The following is a 26,931-nucleotide window of genomic DNA, read 5'->3' as shown; positions in this document are numbered from 1 at the left end:
TTACTTTTATACCTCAACTGCCTAGGAGTTAAAAGCCAAGTAGTTTTTACACTTCAAAGCATAACCCAACAAATCCTGTTCTTCAAACACATCATAAAGATACTTATATAAACCCATATCATATATACCATGTGTATGTGTGTGTACATATATACACTCATATGTGATTCACCCTGCAATTTATAAAAATAATATGTGTTTGGTCCATGAGGTGTAAGAAGATATACTTTGATTACTATACTCAACTTTGATTTCACAGTGAAATAGTTTATATAACACCTGTTTTAATGATGACTATTAAGGCTTCAAATTATATGCAGATTACAGTAATCCAAAGGAGGGCGAAAAGATGTTATACTGTTGAAATTACTCCTGGATATAGACATTTATATTCAAGCAACTTATCCCATTCATAAGGGGAAAAAAGCATTAAAAAATTAACCATAAGCTGTTAGATGCTTTACACAGTCCCCATAAGAAAGACAGTTTTTTTTTAAAGAACTGTAGTACTGTTTTCAGCAATTTCTTTATCTCTGTTCTTCTAAGTAAGAAAGCTTATTAACAAGCTTTGAACTTAAAATCACATTTACAATAATGTGCCATCAACAGTTTTATAAGCTAATTAGAAAAAGATTAATTAATGACTGGCTGCTAATAAAATGGCAATCATGAAGAAAGAAACCAAGGGTGCTAAGCTTCAACTACCACCAATTAAGAGCTAATTACAAACAAATTATATATGTGTTTTGCTGTGGGCTTTAATTTACTAAAATGGTTTTAATTAAAAGAGAAAACATGCTGATTAATTGAACTGCAGAAAAAATCTACAGTATAAACTGTGCTTTGTCTGTCTCTTTAATTAGACTTGTAACATCTGAAATCTTTTCTTAAGGTTTGTTAAAAGCACAGATAAACATAATTAAAAGAGAGCATAAGGAACACCATTCTAGGTGAGCACCCAATCATACCGCAAAGGTTAAAAGAAGACATCCTCAATGCAAAGAGATCTAAGTAGGTACACCTAAAAACCCGAGAAAAACCCATCACTCAGCCCCATTTTTATTTTTCTCATATTAACATGCTCCAACTTCAAGGCTATACACAATTTTTTTATGGGAATGAATGTATCTTTAAACTCAGTGTAAAGGAATTCAAACAGCTAGACCTTCCCTTACCTGGACAGGCACAGCTTATTTCCCATACACTCTGCTAACTGTTCATCTATGTGAAATTACTGAAATTCCTTCTAAGACCTAAGAACAAGGCTTCAAAGAATTCAAATCACCATTTAAAAGCCCCCCGGCCTACGCTCAGACGACACAATGATACAGAGAAGAATATTTAAATTAAAAAACCACTGAGAAATGACCAAAGTTAATGAAAGTAAGTCAGTTCTAGATGATTCTTAACAGACACACAGTCCCCCACAGCAGAGAAGGCCCAACTTCCCCAGGTGGCTGAGCACGCTGCTGCCAGCAGAACGCTGCTCAGTGAGGGCTCTTCTCTCCCCAGTGTCCTAGATTCCTTTCCGCTGCGAATCAGTGAAATACACCACAAAGAAAATGGTTCTTAACTCTCCTAACTGGAAAGAGAAACAAACAAACAAAACAACAAAGAAAAAGTAAGGGACAGAAGGCAGAGCAGTAACATTTCAAAGACAGACATAAAAATATTTTGCAGGCATTAAATGAATTTTATGGAATAATGTATTCTTCACCTACACCTCCTGGTACTAGAAACAAAAATAATATCCTTTCTATAAAAACGAAATGTTGAGACGCATATTTTGGAGTCTCTATATATCTAATCTATCTATTTATCTAATATATATATAATATTTAATGCATTTTACTTTGTATACCCAATCTTCAGTGGCAAGAGATTACAATAATTAAGAAAACAGAAAGTACCTGCCATCCTTCTTAGAGTCACACATTCCAATGATAAATTCTTAGAATAGCTAATTGGAATATACATTCAGTTTCACATCTGAATGAACTGTTTTACCTTTGGAAACATGGTTGTTAAGGTATTTCTACCCAAAAAAAATATGCACGAAAATGTAAGGAAAATAATTTTGCTCTCTAGATTATAGAATAAAAGAGCTCAGAATGACAAGATTTGCTTCATTGTAATATGCCTTTCAATTCAGCTTTTTTTTTTTTTTTGGTATATAATGCAAACATATTAGAGCTTTGAAAATAGCACTGACGAAAAGTAACTTTAAACTTACCAAGTTTGACAGAATCTCTATTTCAAAAATTTAAACAAACATCTCAATTCTGAACCCCACACATGATAACGTTCCAGGTACTCTGACAGGTAAATCTGCCAAAATTGTATTATCTGGGGAGGGTGAAGTGACTCCAGCTCATATTCCATTAGGACAGCACTGCATGTACATCAACATAAAACTAAAACGCAAAATGAAAAGAGTGAATTGCAGCCAGAGTCCTCTCAGAGAAACTAAAGCCGAACAATGCAGTACACTGGAAAATTCTGAACGCGAGAGCAAGTGCAGGAGCACTCACGGCCCTTCTGAGAAAGGACCACTTCTTAGATGTGAACCTAAAATGCAGCAACCACCTCCTCCAAAGTATATCTGCCCCTCTTCAATGAGAACACCTCCAGATTTTTTAGGAAAATGCTCTAGAAACAGAGCGACAAGTTAATAATCTCCCCAAATTAGAGGGCATTTCATTTAACAGGAAAGAACACAACTCAATTAATTCAAACATTAGTTGGTTTTTTTTAAAGGCCATTCCCACCTTTGTTATTTAAATATTGACAAACTATCCATATTTCAACATTATTAACTTTACCTATGTTTTGGAATCAAAGAATTTAAGTCGTCTTATTTAATTTCACAAAATTAAAAATTATTTCTCAGTTTAATTCATACTGCCAATGTAATGAATGCTCTTTCTAGGTTACACAAAATAATCATCATGTTACAACACGAAGCACTGGTGTTTTCAAAGAATTAAGTTTAGTTGGTGCTGCCAAAGACCATCCTGTTGGAGTCATTTACAGAAAAAGTAATCTTTAAGGACATTAAACTATACAAAGTTCAAACAAAATTCACAGGCAACCTCTCTTTCCCATTCATTTCTATTCTGACACTGTATAGTTATAAATGAAATCAACCTGAGCAATATACCTAGTTAATGTAGATGTGATTCATTCCATGGTAGAAACTGCTGCCAAACCAAGGGCATTTCCTTTATCTCCGGTGGGCTAACGTGAAGATGCCTAGAGAAAAATTCTCTTTCCAAAACGTGACATTCAACCTAAGTGTTGCGTACTTAATTAAATAGAGGCTTTAGCACTTGATTTTAAAATATGTGTTTCTACTGACTTCTATAAATTGGTATAATCTGGATAATGTGTCAGAAAAGACCAGTACCAGAGGACGGAATTTTTAAGGATCACTATCAATGAATGGAATATACTTCCAATTCAGGCCTAAGGTTAACAATCCACAAATATGTTCAGATACTCTGTGTGTATGTAAAACTGATATATTTTTTTAAAAACAACTTTTTTTTTTTTTAACTAGGACAGTTTCATCAATATGACACAAACCCAAGTATATTTTCCCACTATCTCTCCTCCAACATTGTTGACGACAAAGAAGTATTTAATCAACAGGAGGGAGAGTCCCAAGGCAACTACGTTACTACATGGCAAAAACCAAAGATGTTAGCAGAATCTAGGCTTCAAACATGTGAATTTGAGCTGTCCCCTCAAACCAGAAAATATATATCCTTGATGTGATCGTTAATTTAAGGGAATGTGATTCTGGAAAAACAGGCACTTGCTATGCCACAATGATAGTGCACGGACAAACGCAACACCGTTGTTTTTGTTTTTTGTTTTTTGAGGAACTATTTCAAGGCCCATTCGCAGGCATGGTTCTACTTTTGGCTTCATTTTTTTTTTTTTCAATACTGGTGCTGCCCTATTGGTTTCACAGGCTTATAAATGTTAAACATCAAAAATTAGTTTCACTTATTATGGTTGGAAAAGGCTTTAAGAACTCTGGGATCTGTGCCTCTGAGCAAAGGCTTTATCAGCAGGTCCCAGTCACTGCTTCTTGAAAAAAGAAAACGGAACTGATTAAAAACCAATATACCTGATTTCCAAAAGGACACCTACCGTGCACGTATACAGTTAATTCATAAAGGGTTTCTGCCCCAAACTCACAATTACTTACTTCTCAAAATCCCATCTCTCATATCCATGGTGATTGGCACCAAGGGGATAAATACGAAAAATTAAACCTCAAACTAAACTATTTATTCAAGAATTCCATCTTGATTACTTTAGTTATTCTTCACAGGTGTTTTAACGAACACGGCATCAGTATCTTTCCAACGTCTGTGTCTGAACAGCAAACACTTTCCGGATGTTTTGCCATTTATACAAGGAAAAGAATAGAAGACATTTTCTTTTTCTTTTAATCAGAATTCCTTAACCCCACACTAAGTAAGTTTAATTTATTTACTAGAATCAGGCATTATATTTGTATGGAAGTTAAAAAAAAAACCACTTGAAAAAAATGTTTAGTATCCCTGCAAGTGATGAAAATATCCTTTATTTCTGAAGCAATCTCATTTATCATAAAGGTAACAGGAAATAACATTCTTAAAATAGAAAATACCTAGTCAGTGCTATGCCATTCACATTTCTACAACAGCAGTATAACGAAACAAAACACAAAAAAAGAAACCTAATATCCTCAAAGAAAACACACATCTCTGAGGCTGGACATCCTGACTTCTGCACATCCGGACACGCAGCTTCCAAAGGCAGGGCAAGGAATCTCACGAGCGCTCCCTGACAGAGGTAAGGAGGGAGTTACACGCAACTGCTAGTGAGCACGAGGCCACGGTGACCCTGTCCCCTCCCAGAGCATCATTTAAAACAACTATTTCCAATTCTCAACTGTCCAGGTTTTACTGCAAGACTTAACATATACATAAAAGATTATATAATCCGATAGCTCATTTTTAAGCAAATAATGTTTTAAAAATCTAGTTTGGCAACCACAATAATAACTGTCCCAAACAGGAAAAGAATCAGCAGTAGATGCTAAAACTAGTGGGTAAAGTATAATGACAGATAGAATATTTACATAGTCTCAAATTATCTCCCATCTCTCCACGAGAGACTTATTAATTACATATGGGAAAACAGGAGCCATATAATAATGTGGAGAAACCTGGGGACGCCACCTTAACCAAAAACTCAAAGTAACATCATCAATAAATGGGACAAACAGAAATCATGTGTCTCCTGATATCTTGCATTGAGAAGGACACAGCATCATTTCTGCGATATTCCTACCGAAAGTGCATGAGGAAATAGCAGACAAACCAAAATTGAAGGGCATCCTACAAAATAACTAGCCTCTACTCCTCAAAAATGCTAACATCTTGAGAAATACAGACAGACTGAGGAACTTTCCAGATTCAAGAAGAATAAAGAGACACGAAAACAAAATGCAATGTCCTAGACCAGGAAAAAGAAACTATTCTTTCTGCTATAAAGGAAATCAGTGAGACATTTGGCAAATCTAAATTATATTCTAATCTATAAATTAGAATGGCAAAGTAAATGTTCATCATCAAAGTACATCCTGGGTATCTAAGTGAAGGTAAACAGAAAATCTTTTCGCAAACCTTGCAACTTTCTGAAAGTCTAAAATTATCTCAAAATAAAATTTTTAAAAAACAGAATGTATGCAACTCTTAAAATTTCCGCATTACTAACTTTACCTAGAAAAACACAGAGCCTGCAGTAAAGTAAATGCTTCTCTCTGAATTCCCCTTGCCTCAGATAGAAGTGCTTATCAACAGGAAAAGACAAAAACAGCCAGCCACGGACGGGTCATGTGGAGCCCACATTTTAATGCTGCAGACTAGGCCTTGCCTTATTCTTTCTTGTTACTAAACCAAGATCTGAGAAAACTTACTGACCCGGAGCCTCTGGCTGAGTCACAATCACCTTGTTAGTTGGTAGAGATCACATAATACACAAGTCTCAGGTCTTCCAAAAGGAAGAATGGACAAACAATGACATAGGGACATCAGTTTGTTGAGTCCTGTGATCCTTGAGGGAGAGGTAAAGACAAAGAAGTCTACAGTGTCTCTGAAAACAATCAGGAAGCCAAACCCTAAGGCCCTGCTGCTTTTATCATGCTTCCATCCTTAGCTTTACTGGAACTATGCAGTCATCTCAGAGATCAGCCACATGCTGACGGTATAGCATTTGCTGGACAGCAAACAGTCACGGATACCCACAATTTTTAAAGGGATTCAAGAGACAACTGCTCAAACATGTGGCACAACATGAACCTAAGTGGTGCATTTAAGGACCGGTTCTCTAGAAAGTTTTGCTTCTGACACAAATGAGGTGGATATTCAGTGAAAGCTGCCAAAAGCTTCTACACCTACCTGTTGAGATGTGACTAAGACTAGCGGTTGGTCTTGCTGCCCTATGTGCCTTTCAGATTCTGAAAGCCCACTTATGCCGCGTTAGCCACTACCTCCATCATACGTCCTACTGTGCCCACTCCTCTTCACCCTTGCAGCCACCCTTCTCTGACATTTCAGGGTCAACTCCCCAAAATTTGAAGATGAGAGATACTGATATAATTTGCTATATTGTGTATACTTGCTGACTACCCAAGATTTAACCACTACCTCTAACAACAGTTCTATGGAAAAGTAAGTTCCAGGTACCAAAATACCAACAAACATTAAGTGCTCTACTGTTGAACAGAATTTTAAAGATGGTCTTTAACACAAAGCTGATTTGTGCCAGGTACATACCAAGCTAAAGAAGCCACTCTAATAGCGGCCAACTGACACTTAAATCCTATCGAGGTCATGGTACCATTCAACATACTATCAAATTCATTTTATTAAAATGTAATAGGGGTGCATGGGTGGCACAGTCATTAATTAAGTGTCCAACTCAGTTCTGGCTCAGGTCATGATCTTAGGATCATGAGATCAAGCCCCCCGTGGGGCTCTGCATAGAGTCTGCTCAAGATTCTCTCTCCCTCTCCCTCTGCCCCCCCACCCCATGCTTGCACACCCATGTGCATGCTCTCTTTTTCATGCACACACGTGCACTAAAATGAATAAGTATTTTACAAAATGTTAACACCTAAATCATTCTATTTGAAAAGAGTGATACAGTGCTATTACAGCCAATGAATGTTATAATCAATAAAATCAAAATATGGCCACTTTAAAGATGAAAGAGAGCAAATGTCAAACTTAAAGTACAAGAAATGTTGTAAGCTGGGAAGGGAAGAATGAATCTTACAAGAAAAAAGTAAACTATTTTTTTAAAAATGTCACTTTTTGAAAGGTCCCCTAACTGCTGTTTATGCTGCTTCTTGCCTAAGTCCCAAACTCAAGCTCCAAGCTTCATAATTGCCTGTAGATTAGCCATTTAATAAATAAGCACACGTACACAGACACATTACACACAGAAGTATTTACTGCGACAACTGATCTTAAAGGCTAGTGGGAAAAAAGGTAACTTCTGAATCCCAAAGCCTCACTCTGGACTTGTTTATTTCCCTACATAAAAACATACAACTCCCAAGATACTTACAGTCAGCACCCAAAAATAGGAAACAAACCAACAAACAGCAATCAACAGTGGATTTTTTTTGTCATCGGCAGATGGAAGAGCAAAATGGTGCTTGCACAGAAGAATTTACTGAAATAGTTAAGTTCGTCACTAGTCTCAGTTTAAAACAAATGCTCACCTGCAGGTGAGTAAGAAAGAATAGAGCACGTGACCAGTCGTTTGCCCAGACGACTGACGGTGCTCTCCATGTAATTAGACCCCAGGGAGTCTAGTTTAAGAGTAAAGTGGAGAACATAGGGATACACTAAAAAAGAAAGGTATGGTAGAACTTTTTCCCTAAAAAGGACAAAAAAAAAAAAAATCACAAAACACAGTAACAACAACACAACATATGCCGATATGACCTCTTTACTCTATGTTTGACTTTGCCTACTGACACAAGGCAGCAATTGGAGAAATAGCGCCCCCAAAAGGTGCAAGTGAAAATCTTCTGGAAGCCTTGTGTACTTGGAAAGAGAATATTCAATATATCTATTAGTTTTATATTCTAGACTATAAGTTTTTAAAAGCTGAAAATTATTTAGGGCTGAGGGAAAAGTTTAGAATATGCAGTAAGAAAGCATCTGGGGAAGCGAGGGCGAGGAAAACCTTGAGATGTGACATTAGAACACACAGCTGCCTTCAGGGAGAGTTAAACCGAATTAAAGATGCAAATGGAAAAAGAAAGCTAGTCTTTTAATCATAACTGGCAAAAAACTCTCTGAACTAGGTGAAATCTAGGGTTGAATATCAATCATGGATTATTTCCACCATAAGTTTTAGACCAGAATAATTTAAAAACATTAAAGACAAAAATAAAACCCAGCACTTCAAAATAAATGGCAGCATGAGAGGGAAGGAAATGGACAGAAAGGAAAATCTCAGATCAAATATTTGAGGAGCGCCTGGGTGGCTCAGTCGGTTAAGCATCCGACTTGATCTCAGCTCAGGTCTTGATCTCAGGGTCGTGGGGTCAAGCCCCACACTGGGCTCCACACTGGGCGTGGAGCCTACTTAAAAAACAAACAAACAAACAAGCAAACAAAGCTAAGATCGAATATTTGAATACCAAACATAACTCATGGTCACAAAAAGAATGTACATTCATTTTAGAAAATTTGGAATTACTACAGTTGACTCACCTCTCGAGTAGCTAGCTGGTTGCTGAGTTCCTCAGCCTTCTCGATGTTCCACTCTTCCACAGCCTGGTCTATGCTCTTTTCCAGGCCCGACTAGAAAGCAAAGAAACCTGAAGCTTAAAAGCAGGAAAAAAGGCAAACATTTGCTGGCAAAGACAATATCACACCAAACATGTTACATATTTAGATCATTAAATTTTCACGATGACCCCTGTGGTAGTTGGTACCACTCTCATTTACCGAGGAGAAGGCCTCGCAGAAATATCAAATGGCTTATTCAAGGTCAGATAACTTCTTGAACTAAGAAAAAGGAGATGCCAATACAGACTTTTGTGACTTCGAGGACTACGCTTTCCCTTAATAACAATATAATGTTAATGATAAAAATAGTTAAAATGACAGCATGCTTATTATGTAGTAGGCCCTGACTTACTACTATAAGAAAGCTCATTTATCCTAACAACTTCAAAAATACTGTTATCCTGTTTTTGAACATGAGGAATCCAAGGCCTCAGACTCACGTGGCCAAGGTCAGAGTCTGTAAGTGTTAAGGCCATCCCATGAATCTGGGTTTGCCCAGAGCCGTGCTCTCAACCACCATTTTCCTCTGCCTCTTTTCTCTACTGCCCCTTCCTGTAGCTTTAGGCCCTCCTCCAACAGCCCCTCTAGTCTTAGACGACGGGTATTAAGTTGGATATTAAATATGGGAAGAATGTTACATAAGAGAACAAATTTTATTTTCCTATAGAAATGTTTTTATTTACTAGCTGAAGATGCTTCAGGAAACCATAATTAAAATTTTCATGCGATTACCAAACAGACGAGGTAGGATTCATCATACATTTATGGAAAGACGCTTAGACTTAAATAATTGTTAGCTTGTGGAAAGTTACCACAGAAAATTAAAAAAAAAATGTTTAAATGGTCTAATATATGCTTCTCACAAGAAAATTTTGCCCTAACAATGGCTTAGCCAGTGTGTCGACACCTCCATGTTTTCAGTTCCCAACTTCTCCCTCATCTAGTAAAAGGGAACCCAGAATGCCTGTCAGTGCACTGCTTGATTATACCCATCAACTAAGAGAAATTTTGTTCCTGCACAGCCTCTGTGGAAACAAGACTTAAAAATGCCTATTTACACACACACACACACACACACACACACACACACACACTGAAATACTAGTCAGCCATCAAAAAGAATGAAATCCTGCCACTTGCAATGATGTGGATGGAGCCACAGTCTATTATGCTCAGCGAAATAAGTCAGAGAAAGACAAATACCATATGATTTCATTCATATGTGGAATTTAAGAAACAAAACACATGAGGAGCACCTGGGTAGTGCAGTCAGTTGAGCACCCAACTCTGGATTTCGGCTCAAGTCATGATCTTGGGGTCTTAAGATCATGCCCCACGGCAGGCTCCTCGCTAGGTAGGGAATCTGCTTGGGATTCTCTCCCATCAGCCCCTGTTCACTCACACCCTTTCTCTCCTTCTCAAGTAAATAAATCTTAAAAAACAAACAGATGAACATATTGAGGGAGGGGAAAAAGAAAGAAAGAGAGAAACAAACCGTAAAAGACTCTTAATGATAGAGAAGAAACTGAGGGTTGACGGAGGGAGGTTGGTAGAGGATGGGCTAAATGGGTGACGGGTCTTGAGGGCACTTTTATGATGAGGACTGGATGCTATACATAAGTGACGAATCACTAAATTCTACTCCTGAAACCAATATTACACGATATGTTAACTAACTAGAATTTAAATAAAAATTTGAAAAGAAAAAAAAAATGCTCACACATAATCTGCCTAAAAAGATTACGGAACACAGACCGGTAAGGTTATCACTAGTGTCCCTGTTGAGTGAAGATCATCCCTTCTCACAATCCCTCACCCCACCCACAGACTTGAAAGGACTACATGCTTATCATCCTTCCACCCAACTGTAGCTTGAGACCATCATTCAATAGACCTTAGTCTCTGATCCCAGGTCATGTGGCTCTCCTGTCCTTTTCCCATTCTGGTCCTGTGATCACTGATCAGTCTCCAGAAATTCTTTTTTGGGAGCACCCGAGTGGCTCAGTTCAGCATCTGCCTTCAGCTCAGGACATGATTCCGGGGTCCTGGGATCGAGCCCTGCCTCAGGCTCCCCACTCAGTGGAGAGTCTGCTTCTCCCTCTCCCGTTGCCCCTCCCCCAGTTTGTGCTTTCTCTCTCACTCGCTCTCTCTCAAATAAATAAATAAAATCTTAAAAAAAAAATCAGAAATTCTTTTTTGTATTTCTGAAGAACTCTTCTCCTCACCATCCAAAAAACATCCTGGACCTCTAACTAATACCCCACCCCAGAATCCATACTCCAGGCCAGTGACACTCCCAAGTGTGGCCTGTGCACCTGTTCAGGTCTGTGAATGGTAGCAGTCTATGAATTGAGCTTGTGCCAGAATGCAAATCAACTGCATGACTATACCCAGCTACAAGACTTTCTCAAACCAGGAAGTAGCTATATTCAGATATAAGCTCTGTATCTCTTGTAAGACCAATACTTTGAAAAGGCTTGCTCTGGGCCATGCAATAGACATCACCTGAAAGCTCCAGTTCCAAAGCTTTACAGTCTGGAATTCTCTCTGAACTCAAGATTCTGTCCTTTGACTTATCCCAAGTTTACAGCCAGTGAACTTGTGTTGTCTTCATTTGTAACCCTGCCCTGGCACCACCATCTTCATTCTCAGTCCTTCAGTCCCTTCCTGGATTCTCCGAACCTCCCTCCCTGGCCTGCCATCCATGGTTAACCTTCTCGCCAAACTCTAAGCCAGGAGTTCTCAAAGCTTAAGTCTGGACCAGCAGCATCAGCACTACCTGGGAACTTGTTAGAAATACAAATCCTCTGAGTCAGAAACTGGGGTCAGTGCCCAGCAATCCATTGATACTAACCAGGCCAAAGTTTGAGAACCACTGACTTAAAAGCAATACCTTCAACTTCCTCCCACATCTTACCTTGTTTTGGCGATTCCCGACCACTTGTTTCTGCTACTTTAACATCCAGGTGTCCCAGCGGTATCAGAGAAAACCAAGTCACTCAATTCACCGGCTTGTACTTAAAGCTGTTTTTCAAACTCAGCTGAGTGGGCTCTAAATTCTGCCCTTCAAAGTTCCCACATTCTTCTAAGAAGTTGTCACTTTTCTATGTTTTTCAAATACCCTCAGCACTACCTCCTTTTCAGATTATAACTCTACCCTCTACTTCATGGGAGGCTGAGGCAAAGCAAGCAGGGAAGAGAAGAACCAAAGATACCGTATGTCCCTTCTACAACCTCCCTCTCATTCAACCTCATAAGGTGTATCTTCACTCACCCTGCCCCTCTGCCCCTATTGCCTCCAAGGAAGAATCATCTCTTCCTAAAGCTAACTCCACCACCTGTCCTCATCTTACTCCTACCTGCTTATATGTCACCCAGAAGCCTGCTCTTTAAATTTCCTCTTCTCGGGGCGCCTGGGTGGCTCAGTCAGTGAAGCGCCCGTCTCTTGGTTTCAGCTTGTGGTTCAGGTTGTGATCTGAGGGTCATGAGATGGAGCCCTGCATCCAGCTCCGAGCTCAGTGGGGAATCTGCTGGAGATTCTCTCGCTCCCTCTTCCCACCCCCCTGCTCACACACACTCTCCACTGTCTCTCTCAAATAAATCTCAAATAAGTAAACCTTTAAAAAAATAAAATAAAAATAAATTAATTTTCTCCTCCCTCTTTCTTTTCTTCATTGTTCTCATCTTACAAACTCAGCTGTCCTCCCCATTCTGGAGCAGGGGCTAGATGGGATGACAGTTTGTTTTTCTTAAACTGATTTCTTCTTAGGTTGGTACTGCATGTCTCTCTTGTAAGACAGTGTATATGGAGCCCTGTGTCATCCCCCACTGCATTCGCTATTCCTTTTGTCCTCATCCTTCCCTGAAACTGCTCCCTCTGCAGTCACAAATGACACTATTTGTCCTCCTCCTACTTGATCATCTATTATGTCAGCTACATCCTCATTCTTAAAACTCTCTCTCTCCAAATGGGGACCTTAAATCTCCTTAGAAGCCCTTCATCTCCTCTTGTTGAATTGTAACTCTAATTATGATAGTCCTCAAGGTTCTGTGATTGGCCCCCTTTCTTCTTACTCTTCCTTTGTCTCAGTAATGTACTCAGTCCTAGGGCTTCAATTACTTCTCATAAGCTGCTTTATAGATCTCTATCTAATTCAAAACATCTGACGTCTCAGCTATACCAAGATCTATAGCTCCAGCTACTTGCTACGTGTCTTCATATTGAAGCATTGCAAAGGTAGGGTCTCCAACTTGTTGTTATGCCTAAAAACAAGCTCTTCACTTACTGCCCTGCTTCCCCTTCAGAGCTGACCACCCACTTAGTCACCCCAGACAGAATCCTCAGTGGTCTTCACTGCCTCCAATCCTTTGCTCTTATCCTAACTCTTTTTGTAGGGTGTCTCATGTCTCCTCTGTGGGCTTCTTCAAGGCCTCATCATCTACTGTTTGGAAGATGATAGCCTTCTCCAAACTAGTCTTCTATCTTTCTAAAGTAGAGATACTATGTCATTAGCCAGGTTCAAAATATCACTTCTTTATTCCTTTTGAATCGAACCAAAATCCCTTCACAATAGGTTCCCACAATGCTTTCTCAGCCCCATCTTGGGCAATGCTGTACTTCCTATTCTCTGGTCACATTTACCATTCTTTTACTGTCCCCTGTGATCTGATGTGTTTCTACTGGAAAAATCTTAACCATCCTTGTACGTCCCATGTCAAATGTTACCTTCTCTATCTCTGCAGATTCACTCACCACTATACACCCACTGACCCTGCTTCACTCTGCCCCGTGCCCAGTACCTAAGTGCCTTCCACACTGCTGTCCCCATGCTGTGCTGTCACTGCACTCCATGACATTCTCTTCAGCACCTATGGGTGTGTCTCCCCTCCCAGATTCCAGGCTCACCAAGGGCAGACCTGTATGTCACTGGCTTGCTGTGTCCCCGCACCTAGCCAGGTCTTCTCACACAGGAGGCACTCAGGTCAGCCTCTGTTATTGAGGTTAAGGGTCACAGTGCAGTAATCCATGGCTGCATTAATACTGAAAAGGTCCCACCCAAATGAGGAACATTCATTACCTAGCCAATGCTTTGACAAGATCTCAAGGGAATTCCACAACAGTAATATTGGGGTAATAGTACCCCTATGATTAAACAAGAGCCACATTTTCTTGTACTTCTTGATGTATAAATCTTTCCTACTACTGGAATATGCATTTCTTTGAGGGCATTGAGAGTATCTTCTCCATCTTGGACTCCCAGAGCTTAGCACAGTCCCTGTCTCTAGAACTTTACTATTCGTTTTTACATAGAAATAAAGTATTTTATTTAAGAAATGATAATAAATGGGCTCTCCTCCCTGCACAGAATATTAGGTATCTCCTCAAATATATATGAAAATAAAATACTGGGGCGCCTGGGTGGCACAGCAGTTAAGCGTCTGCCTTCGGCTCAGGGCGTGATCCCGGCGTTATGGGATCGAGCCCCACATCAGGCTCCTCCACTATGAGCCTGCTTCTTCCTCTCCCACTCCCCCTGCTTGTGTTCCCTCTCTTGCTGGCTGTCTCTATCTCTGTCGAATAAATAAATAAAATCTTAAAAAAAAAGAAAAGAAAAGAAAAGAAAATACTAACAGCAAACTTCAATTTTCCCTGCACCACAAATTCTGGGGGAGGCAGTTACATCAATCCAGACTTAATCTGTCCCAGCCTTTCATTTTCAGGCATCCATTCTTGGGCCTGTTCGGGTGATTCAACATAATAGCTCTGTATGTTTCCCTCCAATTTTGTAGGTTTCCTAAGATTACTTAGACCTGGGTGCTATCCTCCTTTACTCCAGGACTCAGAGTAATCATAGATGAGTGAGTAAAAAAGGAATCCGCTCTATTTTTACCACCAATAGCCTGAATAAACCAGTGGTCTGCTTATCAAGTCATTTTGCTGCATCAACTTGCTAACTTCCCTTTGGTTATCATGGAGCCACCGTTTATAGTTAATGCCACAAAGGCAGAAAACAAAAATACTCCCCTCTCCTAGAAACTTGTATGAACTTCTGAGCTTATAATTTTCACTTAAAAAGAAGTCAGCTAAAACTATAAATCTATCTCTTCACCATCAACCAACTCCCATTCCCCCAGCCATTCAGAGCACTGGCACAATATAGTAGAAAGAGCACTGGAACAGAAGTCAGGAGAGGTGGTCATAGCTATCAGCAAATGAGATTTCCTTGAAGGAAGAGCAAAGCCTCAGTTTCCTTCAAGAAAATGAGATGACAGGCTTGATAACCAAAATTCTCTTCTAGAAATAAAATTCCACTTACATGTTCAACTTTGTTTTTAGCTCTTTTACATGTTTTTTTTTTTAATTCAATAAAATTTCACTAGATAGAACTGTTTCTTTTTTCTCTCCCTTTTCCTTTTTCTTTCTTTTTTTTTTTGGACAATTTACTTAAGTAAAATACAATAGTTCCTTTTGGCTCTGAAAAATTTCTGGTTCCATATGCACACCCAAACTTTCTGCCTCTATAAGAAGATATTAACATTGCAAATACACTCAAAATGCTAACAGTAGTAAAAAAAAAAATATATATATATATATATATATATCTTACAGTAAAACACTTCCATCACCTTAAGACCATAAGTTAGTAACAGTTTACAAACATGGCTTGTGAGGTCAGACCCAGGGGTTCAAATTCCAGCTCCTCTACTTACTGGCCAAGAAACTCTGGGTGACTCCTAGACCTCTACAGGTTATAGTTACCTCACCTGCAAAAAGAGAGTAATACCACATCTTCTGCAAGTTTATGGTAAGGGTCAAAGAAAATATATGTAAAATATCGAGCGAAACTTTAGAATATAGCATTATTCAATAAACAAGCTCTTCATATTATTTTATCTAAATATCAGGATACCATTAAAACCAAAAGAAGGCCTAGCTCCATGTGGCTACAGACCTCATCATAACTCATCAAGGCCTCAGCCCCAAGTGTAAGACCCAAGAATTCAACTCTGAGTCAGTAAGTAGTCTCATGAAGTAAGGCCTGAGTATTAAGTCTTTTAAAAAATCTTAAGTTGAACCCAAGAGTACCTTTACTGGAACTATCTCTGATGTCTCTCATAGCACAGAAGTGGAACTGCTGATACTCTGCAGGGCCTCAGTGCGCTTCTAAGGTGCCTTTTGTCAGGAATCAGAATTTAGCTTAAGATATATACACCTCAATACACTCAAACAAATTTAGAGATGGCACTTTGGCCACAGGTGGAAAAACATACAAGGCCGGTATCTAACAGGTTCCCACGAGACCATAATAACCTCCAATTAACAGTTTTGCTGCAGATGTCAAGAAGACAAATATCAAAGACATGTATAGGTACGAGGTTTAACACAAAGGACCAATCATCTATATGTGCATATACAGAATCTCTTTTAACATGTGATTAAAGCTCCTTCAATCAAACTGTACAATGTATTTCTATAGAAATTTTGCTACTATTTGGATAATATGTTCAATTTTTAAAGCTTAATACAAATGAACTATCCACTAAAGTTTGCTGTGTCTAATTAAACCTATTATCTAAGGGGAAAAAAATTAGGCAATCCCTCCATAAAGAAGGGGGGAAAATACAGAACTAAGAATTAGTGGTATTATCTTTATGTATAAATCATACCTACTTAAATTATTTGAATCACCACCTGGGGATCAAAAGATAATGCTTTGTAATTGTGTAATTGATACCAAGGGAACGGTCATGGTACCAGTACAACCCTCCCCTCCACCACCCCACTTCTACCTCCTCCAGACCACTACCCTACCCAGGCTGTCAGTCTTTTATCTCATCTGAGTATTGGAGTTCCAAGTAAGATTTTGGTTGGAAAAAGCATTCTGCTAAAAAAAAAAAAAAAAAAAATTTGAAGAGCTACACTATACAATTAAAGTTTCTTCTCATAAACAATTAAAAAATTATCAAAGACACTCTGTAGTCACTCTAAAAATTATTAAAATTTAACTCGGATTTTTCATGCCAAAAAGTATACATTAAGTATATATAAAACTACTTCAATAATGCCTGCTGACTAATCAAACTGATTCAACTAAAGAATATTTATGATATTTATAATGAAATTAATGAGTAAAATTTGTTCTAAAGAAATTCCCACAGATTCAAAATTAGTATGTTATGATTACAGAATTAGTAAATCCCAGAAATACAGAAACACTGCTATAGCTGTAATTAACACAAAGAACACTTTAAAACAGCTTTGGATGGTAAGAAAATCACATTAAAAAAAAAAAAAACCAGTCCTCTCTGCATTGTCAGGAAAGCAGGTGACAGCAGTGTTGTAAATACACATCCTTGGTTGAGCAACAGTTTTAGCTTGGCAGTGTTCCAAAGAAAGAAGGAAGGAAGAAAAGGAAGCAAGCAAAGAAAGAAAGAAAACGTGGGGCGGGGGGCAGGACGTGGGGAAGGACTGCACAACAGACACAAGATTAAGAAGTTTTGTTTTACCATTCTTGAGGACTGAGTGCGTACAGAATAAAAGGGATCTCTCAGATATGGTAACAGATGAACCTCTGCTCCAGAAAAATAAAATAATGGACTCGAAATCCATATTAGTTTTGTCCAAACTGCATCACAGATTTTCATGATCCTCTCTAGATTTCTTGAGCAGTAGCTGTTATCGGCTGGACTTACATTTATTCTTACCTTTTATCTTGGTGCCTCCAATGTGGACATTCTTTAATGTCTATTTACTCTGTTGGATTCACAGTAGATTTCAGCATGACAGCAAAAGGGGTGCACGTAAAACAGTGAGACAGTGATCCCAAACCAAAGGAGGAGCGCAAACCGGCGGGTACGCACTCGTGCTCAACTACCAAGAGAATGTGACATAATTTGGCCTCACTAAATCCTTCTTTTCCTTTTATGCTTGCATTTATTTATAGTATAGTAAGTGCTGGCAAAATCCTGGGCAGAGGCAAGCCTGGCCAGCACCAGTTTCCTTGTTTAGAAAAATGCTGTAACTTTCTTAGTCAGAATGTCACTCGTACAGAGGAATGTCTACTGTTAAGAAAATCCAAACTCATAAAATGGATTAATGAGTGATCACAAAAGGATTTAGAGAGGACTCCCCTTAAACAGAAATCTTGTTTTTAAAATGATGTTTGACTTAAATTTCTTTTCCTAGAGTACATCCAATGTATAATGTGAAACAGAACATTAGTTCATAAATCTGAATTGTTTAAAAGACTTCTCACAAGTCATCCTAAACTTTATTAAGGTTACACTATATAAATCTCAAATTTTAGACAAAGATTAAGAGTTAGACATATCTGGCCAGTATCAAGAAGGTACAAATTCAAATATGTAGAGTAACAGTAAAATTCTAATTTAGAGAGATTGTAAAAAAATCATTCAAATTTTTTACTTCTTGGAATGGCTAACAACTTCACTAAGAAATAGTTCAGACATTCTGAAGTTAACAGTTCTGAGAAAACATAACAAATACTATAAATAATGGAAGATCAAAGACCACCTCATTCACGAGTAAAACTTTAAAAAAAAATTCCCATAAGAATCGATATTTAACCATCCCTTCCCTCAAAACAATATGTAGTCAGCAGTGGGGACTCTACAGCGGGTTGGCCAGAGACCAGCCCACTCCCATTAGCCATGACCCTCCTCCCTCATGCTTAGTGTAACCTTAATCAAGGTTTATGGCTTACGTAGTCCAGAGCACCTTTTTCACAAGATCCCTCCTCTAAGCCCACCAGAATCACAGGGGTCAAGAGCATAGCAACTGCATTTTAAAGTGCTGACCAGCCCATCTGCAGTGAAGCTAGAGAATGGAGAATGGTGTCTTAAAGCCTGGGTTTCAGTTTCAACTCGACCAATGATCTTTCTTTGTAAGAATGTAAGCACATTTGTGCACCTGCTTGAACACTGCTCAGGAGCAGAAATCAGCATGGCAGGAAGTGATCCTGGTTGGGGCACCTGGATGGTTCAGTCGGTTAAGGGTCCGATTCTTGATTTCGGCTCAGGTCATGATCTTAGGGTCCTGGGATCGGGCCCCACATCGGCCTCTTCACTCAGTGGGGAGTCTACTTGAGATTGTCTATCCCTCTGCCCCTCCCCTCATGCACGAGCACATGCACACGCATGCTCTCTCTCTCTCAAATAAATAAATCTTAAAAAAAAAGAAAAGAAAAGGAAAGAAAAGAAAGTGGTGCTGGTTCCAATTCCCCGGTGCTCTAGGAACTAAATGACAATCCTTAGCAAAATTGGAATCAAAAGGTTCACATGCAAAATTCTACTCTGTCAGTTCCTTACTGCACATGCCCTCAATGACTCAATACCACCCGATGATGGGTTTGATATCTGAGGTTTGTTCCACAAGAAATACTGATTAATCAGAATGGTCTCTATGTACACACAGTAGTCTACAGAAATGATCCATGAAGGAGGACTCTGTCTACACAGGTAGGATACAATACACTTGGGCTTCAACCAGGCAGGCCCCTGAGCCTCTAGCCCTACCATTCACTGCTCAATTTTCATGCTCCTGGAGTCCACACTCCCCGATGTGAATACGGAAGTTACTCATTCATTCAAGACTCTGCTAAGTATTCACATCATCTATAGACTGATGACGTCCAAATGTGTATCTCCAGCTCCTTCTCCTCTGAGTTCCTGCCTCATTCTACCAACCCTCTCTCTACTCCTGCCCACTGATATCACCCAAGCCCCAAATGAACTTTGTACAGGCCCCACTCTAAATCTTCTCCTCCCACCATCCCATTTCGTACCTAGCATCACTATTCACACCACTGCTGAAGGTAAAACCCAGAATGGCTCTCTTCCTCTCCTCACGCCCCAAATCCTCTCCACCACTTCACAAAGCATCAGAGGCAAATACTCTCCATTCTCCTCCTACAGTAGACCCCAAATCCATTCACTTTTCTCCATCTTTAGCAGCACCATTCTTGTTCAAACCATCACCTCTTGTGCCTAAAAGAGTCCCTTAACTGTTCTCTTCTTGTCTACTTTTGCTGCTCCTGTTTTTTTGCCCATTCTCCACATTAGAGCAATCTTTCTAGACATAACTCCGATCCTATCACTCCCTTAACTTAAAACCCTTGAATGACTCTGAACTACATTGTAACTAAAACCCAATTCCTTATTCTGCCCCTTCAAGTCCTTCACAGTTTGGTCCCTGACTGCCTGCCTCTCTGATCCTATTCTGGGCCACTCTCCTCCCTGTTGACTCCATTCCAGCCAGGCTAACATTCTTACAGTTACTCAAATGCCCCATGATGACTCATTTTCCCCAGGACCTTTACCCAGGTTAGCACCTCTACACGAGCATTTTGTATATAGATGGTTCCTTCCCATTCTTCAGGTCTCACTGAAGTGGCATCTTCCAAGAAAGGCCCTCCCTGACCACCTAAACTAAAGTGGGGCCTCCATTTTAATTCCTTCACAACATCCTGTTCATTTCCTTCTTAACACCATTTTTTAAAATGATTTGTAACTATATATTTACTTGTTTACCTAGCACCGTGTTTCACATACGGCAGGCATTTTAATTTTTTCACTGAATTAATTAATGAGGATAATACCTTAGGCAAGGCTAATTACAAACATTTTCTACTAGCTAATATAAGGTGTGATAGAAAAAGATCTTACCTTGTCAACTTTTTTCTTTTTAACAGGGGGGTCAAACCTATCATTGATTCCAAAATACTGAGTAAGCTCCTTCCACTGGGTTTCATTTGCGGTCTGTTCACTGCAACACAAACAATAATTTATTTTTAGTGTTTTTAATTGGTTGCTACAATTACAAATCACAAGAACTAGTTCTTATGTTTCAGAGGTAAGTAGTTCAACTATTGGTACAAGTTTTACAATACTGTCTAGAACAGACAAATATTTTAAACTCCACCTACCTGTGAGACTCCTCTTCATTCTTCAATTTACCTGAAAAGATTTCACAAAATGTAAATACCAGATTTTTTATTTCAAAATTAGAGCTTATTAAAAGCTGTTGAGCTCAATTAGTCACAATTTAACATTAGCACTATTGACAATTAACTTGAATTAAAACAAAACACCTTTCCTGGAGCGTTTTCTTTTTTTCCTTCTGAATCCTGAAGTTTTCTGTTCAGAATGTTTTTTATGCAACTCTTGAAATTTCTATATAAAATTAAAAAAGAGAGAGAGAGAGAGAAATAGAAGTAGTAAATATATTCTGAAGCAAAGCATACATTCAAAAAAATCACAATCATGGTAAGCAATAAAAATATATTCTAGCATTTATAAAAATACAAATTTAACAAAAGTAGTTCAGTTCTTCTTGAGATACTCTATTTTCTAAGACTCTTTCACAATCTGAGTTCTTACCTTCATTTGTTTCGACATAGGTCAATCTGATTATCTGAGAGTAAAATTCAGTGACTCATACAGATGACAAAGAGATCAAATTAACACAGAAACTCGTGTATTATGTTAAGCAAAGTAGCTAATCCCACTAAATGTTCTTCTTCTTCTTTTTATAAAAACCACGAAGATGAAAGCAAGCAGCTGAGTGCTCAGTGCGTTGACCACAGACCCAGAGTATTCTGAGTCAATATTCCCTACCTATTACCTCCCAAGAACTGGCATCCTGACCATGGCAGACACAGGAGCATTCACAAACACACATGAACAGGCTTTAATAAGAACACATCAGAGAAAACCTACATGCCACATATTGAGGGGAATCCCAGAGGGGCACTCTTTGTATGCATTTACATTTGCCTCTTCTCCAGGCTTTGGTCCATCATTTGGGAAATCGGAGATCTCTGTTTTTGTAATGGCCCCATCTTCTTTATCTTCCTGTAAGTTAAGTCCAGAGTTCTCTAATGGGGCTTCATCTTCAGAATTCAACTCAATATCACTTTCATTTAGGCCAGGAGGTAGCAGCCCACTCCACATCTTTTCTTCTAAAGGGAAAAAAGATGAATTTAGCCATACAAAGTGGGCATGGAAAGAAATTTAAAACCCCAAGAGTCTAGTAATTATCCCAATGGTTTGGGAACAATCCATCTAGACGTTTTTCTTTTAATCTAAAATGGGATAGACCTTCCATATTAAAAGAATTAAAATCTTTGCTTGTATAAGATGTTTTAAAAAGTACGAAGCAGTTTAAGCAAGTCTGTTATAAGACGCACCTACAGTGAACGACTTAAAGAAAACGGGACCTGGTTTCTCTAATATATGGATAATTCTGTCTAAAAAAATCAATTCAGTAAAAGCATTCATTGCTCAAAAATGTTAAAAGCCTAACAATATATACTCCACACAATTTAAGATTTATAATATTGTATTTCAAGCTATCACAATTAAAAAAGAAAGTCAGATGTTTCACTGATATTGAATTGAACTTTCAGGGGACTTACTGTCAAAAGAGCAGGAAAACAATTTTTCAAAGGAAAATTTTTAGGCTGTGCAAGTAGTTTGAGGAAAGCGTGGCAGTAAAAAGAATGTCCTAGTTTTAAATTTTACACCGTTTGCTAAAATAATACCAAATGGAGTATTAAATGTTAATCCTAACAATTGAACAAAAACATACAGCTTTTTTCAGCAACAATATCGTGTTTAGTAAACTAAGGTTAAAGTTCAGGATAATATTTATCATTAGCCATATGGCCCACTGGTAGAGAGAATATTAACTACTGTTAAGTTTATAAAAAATGATTTTTAAAAACTGGAGTTATAATCATCTGCTAAAATTATGATAATTGAGTACATTTTCACTATTAATCACATGGCATTATACTGAGTCAAAACCACTTCATTCAAAAGATGCCTAAAAAAGAGAAGTTGGTTGTACTGCTAATGATTTACTATCAACCTAAAGGAATAAAATGCAAGATGGAAATCTTTTATGCTGTGTTTTCTAGCCCCTATTGTGATTAACCTAATGAGAAAACTACCACCATTGTCTCTGAGACAAAGGCATCAGGGGATTTTGCATTAATCTGAATAATGGATTCCAGATAACCTTTAAGGACCTCCCCCCAGGTCCAAAGAATCAGATCTTATTTTTGGCAGTCTGGGTCCAGGCTCCTCAGTTGTTAGCCCTCTGAAACAACCTCATCAAAATACTCTTTTGGCTTTTTAAGAACAAGGGCTCTGACATCTAACTGCTCCAGCTGTAATCCTGACCCCATCATATACTAGCAGTATGAGGAAATCATTTTTACCACCTCTGACCCTCAGTTCTTTCTGCTGTAATAGAAAGATAGTTATATTGTATACAGGGTTATTCTAAGAATTAAATGAGATAAGCTCTGAAAACACTCAGCACCATGTTTGGGAGGTTCTAGGGGCTTGATTGATGCTGAGCTCTTTTTGCTATCAGTATTTCTGTGGCCACCTATTATATTTTTATAATTTCTATTATGTGTGGCAGCATTCACAAGGTAGTTTTCAAGTTTCTAAGGCTGAGATGCATTCACTTAGCAATTGATGCAAATCATTTACCTCCCTGATTTCCACAGTCTAACATGAATTTCTATAAAAAATATTGGTGTCTGGTTTTCTGAATGGAGCAATAAAATCAGAAGCAGGAAGATGATGGAGCCTAAGTGTCAAGGCTCCTCCTTTACACAGGTCTTCCCAAAGCATTATACCTAATTTTCTATTTAGAATCTGCAATCCTTTTCTTAAAGAGGAGACCCCAAATTATGTAAGCTCCAAGCCCCATAAAACCTGGATCCATCCTTAAACCTGGCCTGAGGATTTTAATAGTTGGAATGAGTAATCTTTAGATACTCTGTTAGCACAAAAGACATCATGTGAAATATGCCAATACTGAAAAACAGATGTTATGCCATCGATAAAAATATTTTTTCTGTTCTGAGGAGTAGATGGAGGGGGAATGATAATAAGTTCCAACATGACTTTGCCACTGACATATAATATACCTTTAGGCTCATTATCCATCTTAGAACTTAAGGATAGTAACAAATTTCAGATTCAGCTTTTCTTAGCAAAATTGGGGTTCTATATTTGAAACCACTGTTTCTTTTCCCTGTCCATAGCACCACCTGCCAGGCACTCTTTAAAACATGAGGACAGGCAAAAATATCTAACCTCATAGAGCCAACATTCTACACACATGGCAAGCGTCTGTCCATCAGCAGCCAAGTACCATGCGGCCCAGACTTGTGGCTGCTGACGAAAGGCATGTGCCTCTCCCATGGGCACAGTTCTTCCACTGGAGCACTGCCTCAGCATCCCTACAGGGTGTGTCTATGCTTTGGGCACCCAACGTGTGTCACCCTGGGGAGCACTCTTCAGTGCCCTGGAGTTGCCTTTCCCCATCAGCTCTCAAGCATTTTGTGATCACATTTTGGACCTTCTCAAAATCATCTATTTTTGGCTCTTGATGCTATGGCATTACGTACTGTCTTCAGCATGACATTGACTGGTATGAAAATTTCTTGTGTGTGCCCACGGAAAAAAAGAATTAAAATAAATTTTAGAAACTAGATTCTACCTCCAAATCCATAAAATAAGGAAAAATTCAAATAACAGGTGTTTCTGAACTCAATTCCTGAACATCTTTAAAGTGACATGCCATTCTCCTGTGACTGTACAAATACACACACACACACACACACACACACACACACACACGGGCAACTCCATGGCCACTGACAAACACAGATAACTCACCAAGGAGCCTGCAAAGTGGAGATGCCCATGTGAGCAACAGCTCAACTGTAAATCAGCCAATATGGAGTGGCTGCTTTGTGACTTGCTTTGGGCTCATGCTTGAAAACACCGTCTTTGAATTCATAGTATATATACGTCACTCATACATTTCCAATCGTACTATGGTACCAACTGGTACTAGGTTAGGCCTGGTGTTTACTCCTGTTTTGGCTACTCTTAAGGATGATTCTCTAATACTCTGAAATGTCTCTCACCCCATGCCTTTATTCTAAAGCAAATCATTCCAAATTATCCTTTAAATGTGAAAATTACTCTGCCCTTCTCAAGAGATGTGATATACCAGTCAGATGCAATACTGATTAAACCCCATTTCCCCAGTGGGTAAGGTTTCTCTACTCAACCCCACCACCATAGCCAAGATTTCTAGTGTTTGGTAAGACAGAATGTCAGACAAAACACCTGAAAGATGCTCTAGAGAAAGCACAGGAGACCCCAGTTACACAGAAGAAACAGAATCAGAAAGAAAAACAAACCAAGTCAATGCTATATATGGCATATAAACAATGTCACATATAAACAACGTCACATACAAACAGTGTGACAGAAATTCTTTTACCATTAATTCCCACAACAACTAGAAATTACTATGTAAACTCCTTTTACAAGGGAGGAAACTAACTTGCCTAAGGCACTGTGATCTGCCTATTTTACAAAAACAGAACCCTAAGGCTTCAACTTAGAAACTTTTAGAGGATGCAATTTAAGTAGTAATATATTCCTGGAGGCAAAGATTTGAGAGTGGCCTTGAAGAATGACTCTAGCCTGTAATTTTGTTAAAATTTGCTTAAGAAAAAATTTCTTCATACTCTTGAAAAGCAGAAACTTATGTAAGATGCTGTACTAAAATGTATCTGTAAAAATCACATTCAGAGGTTTGGGTAATAATGTCACATTTCTGTCCTGATCCTGGAAGATCAGGCGACTGCCAAAACCCAATCTGAGCAGTTTAATGGGTATATGTCTCCTGTCTCTAATCTTCCAGAATTTCAATTCCATTTTCCCCATATGAAGCTGTCTTATTTCCCATATTTTGTATTCAATTGGAATAACCACAGAAACCTGACTTTTGTCTGATCTGAATTTAATCTTGTATAGTAATCATAAACCACCATCTATCATCACGTTAAATAATTTACTATTAACTAAAATAGTCTCAAGCATGTATCGATATGAACGTAAACGTCCTATTCATGAAGTATGTTGTCTTTTCTCAAAAAAGATAAAGTACAACTATATTCAGAGGCCTGACTTCGAATTTAAGTTCCCAGTCTGGTTACCCAAACTATTTATTTGGCAGGATTTTGTATGTATGCCAATGCTCCAATACAAGCCGGTATTTGTTTGGTCAAGGCCTGGAAAACACGTCCCAAGACCCTGCATGGAAAGATTTACAGTTAACCAATAACATTTCGAGGTTCATTTTAAGTCGGATGCTGCTGTGAGAATACTTACAAGGTTCAAGACTGCAAGAGGGTGGCTCTAGAAAGGTACACCTCTTCCTGCTGGGCTGCACGACCCGGAACTCGGCAGGCTCGCCGGCGGCAGTGCCACACTCCGATCCCCAAACGGGAAGAATCCCGTCCCGGGCACAGAACTAAGCGCCGCAAATTCGGATGCAGGACGTCTAGCCCGCTGACACTCCCATTAACTGCAGCTCTTCCCCGGGCTACCTCAGTTGTAAACAGGAGGCTGTTTCCCCGATCGAAAGCCTCTTCACCCTCCCACTTTGGCCGGGGTAGGACAGAGAACCCCTCTCCCACCAACAGGCTCGGGAAGGCGCTGCTACGTCCCTTCCGAGTAAAGCGGAGGCCAGCCCCAGCAACGCTCCCGTGAGCCCGGCGGGGGCTTTGCTGGCTTGGCCGTGAGGTTGTGAGGTCGCCCCCACCTGCTCGCTCGCTCCCCGCACACGGCCCTCCCGGACCGTCAAGTCGGAGCTCGGGGCGGCTGGGAAGCAGCCCCGCGATCAGCGGTACTCACCCGTCAGGAGCCGGCCGCCCGGCAGCCATCTTAAGACCCCGCCAACACCGCGCCTTCCCATTGGCTCCGGCATCTCAGCCAATGGACTGAGGCCGTTCTGGCCTCGGGGTCGTCATGGCAACCGGCCGCGCTCAGCTCCGCTTTCAGCGGCAAATTCGTTTCTTTATGTTTCTTTTCTCTCACCGTTTCTCCCTTTCTTCTGGACGTTTTTAAAGGCTTTGTTCTTTTCCCCATTCCCTGCTGCTCGCTGGTGTTGGCGATGAGGAAAGTGCTGGCTTAGACCTTGAATTGAATTCATTCCCCC

The 26,931-nt window shown here is 39.3% G+C and overlaps 1 protein-coding gene across 2 annotated transcripts in view; it reads right to left on the bottom strand.

The window, feature by feature from the left end:
• Positions 1–26,699, bottom strand: part of FAM204A (family with sequence similarity 204 member A) — a 32,621-nt gene extending 5,922 nt beyond the window's left edge. The window contains exons 1-6 of one of the 2 annotated variants that reach the window (XM_045803243.2): positions 26,628–26,699; positions 21,609–21,850; positions 20,981–21,062; positions 20,816–20,846; positions 20,556–20,655; positions 8,793–8,882 (exon numbers count right to left, since the gene is read on the bottom strand). In XM_045803243.2, coding sequence (XP_045659199.2) covers positions 8,793–8,882; positions 20,556–20,655; positions 20,816–20,846; positions 20,981–21,062; positions 21,609–21,850; positions 26,628–26,688 — 606 coding nt within the window. In that variant the 5' untranslated portion in view covers positions 26,689–26,699. The other variant, XM_045803242.2, reaches the window with a different exon arrangement.
• Positions 26,700–26,931: the final 232 nt, after the last annotated feature.

Source organism: Ursus americanus, chromosome 6, assembly GCF_024610735.1.
Source record: "Ursus americanus isolate L20-20 chromosome 6, mUrsAme1.1.p, whole genome shotgun sequence".
In the NCBI taxonomy this organism is placed as follows: Eukaryota; Metazoa; Chordata; class Mammalia; order Carnivora; family Ursidae; genus Ursus; species Ursus americanus.
The sequence above is the reverse complement of the archived record's forward strand: the minus strand, read 5'-3'. Positions and strand labels throughout refer to the sequence as shown.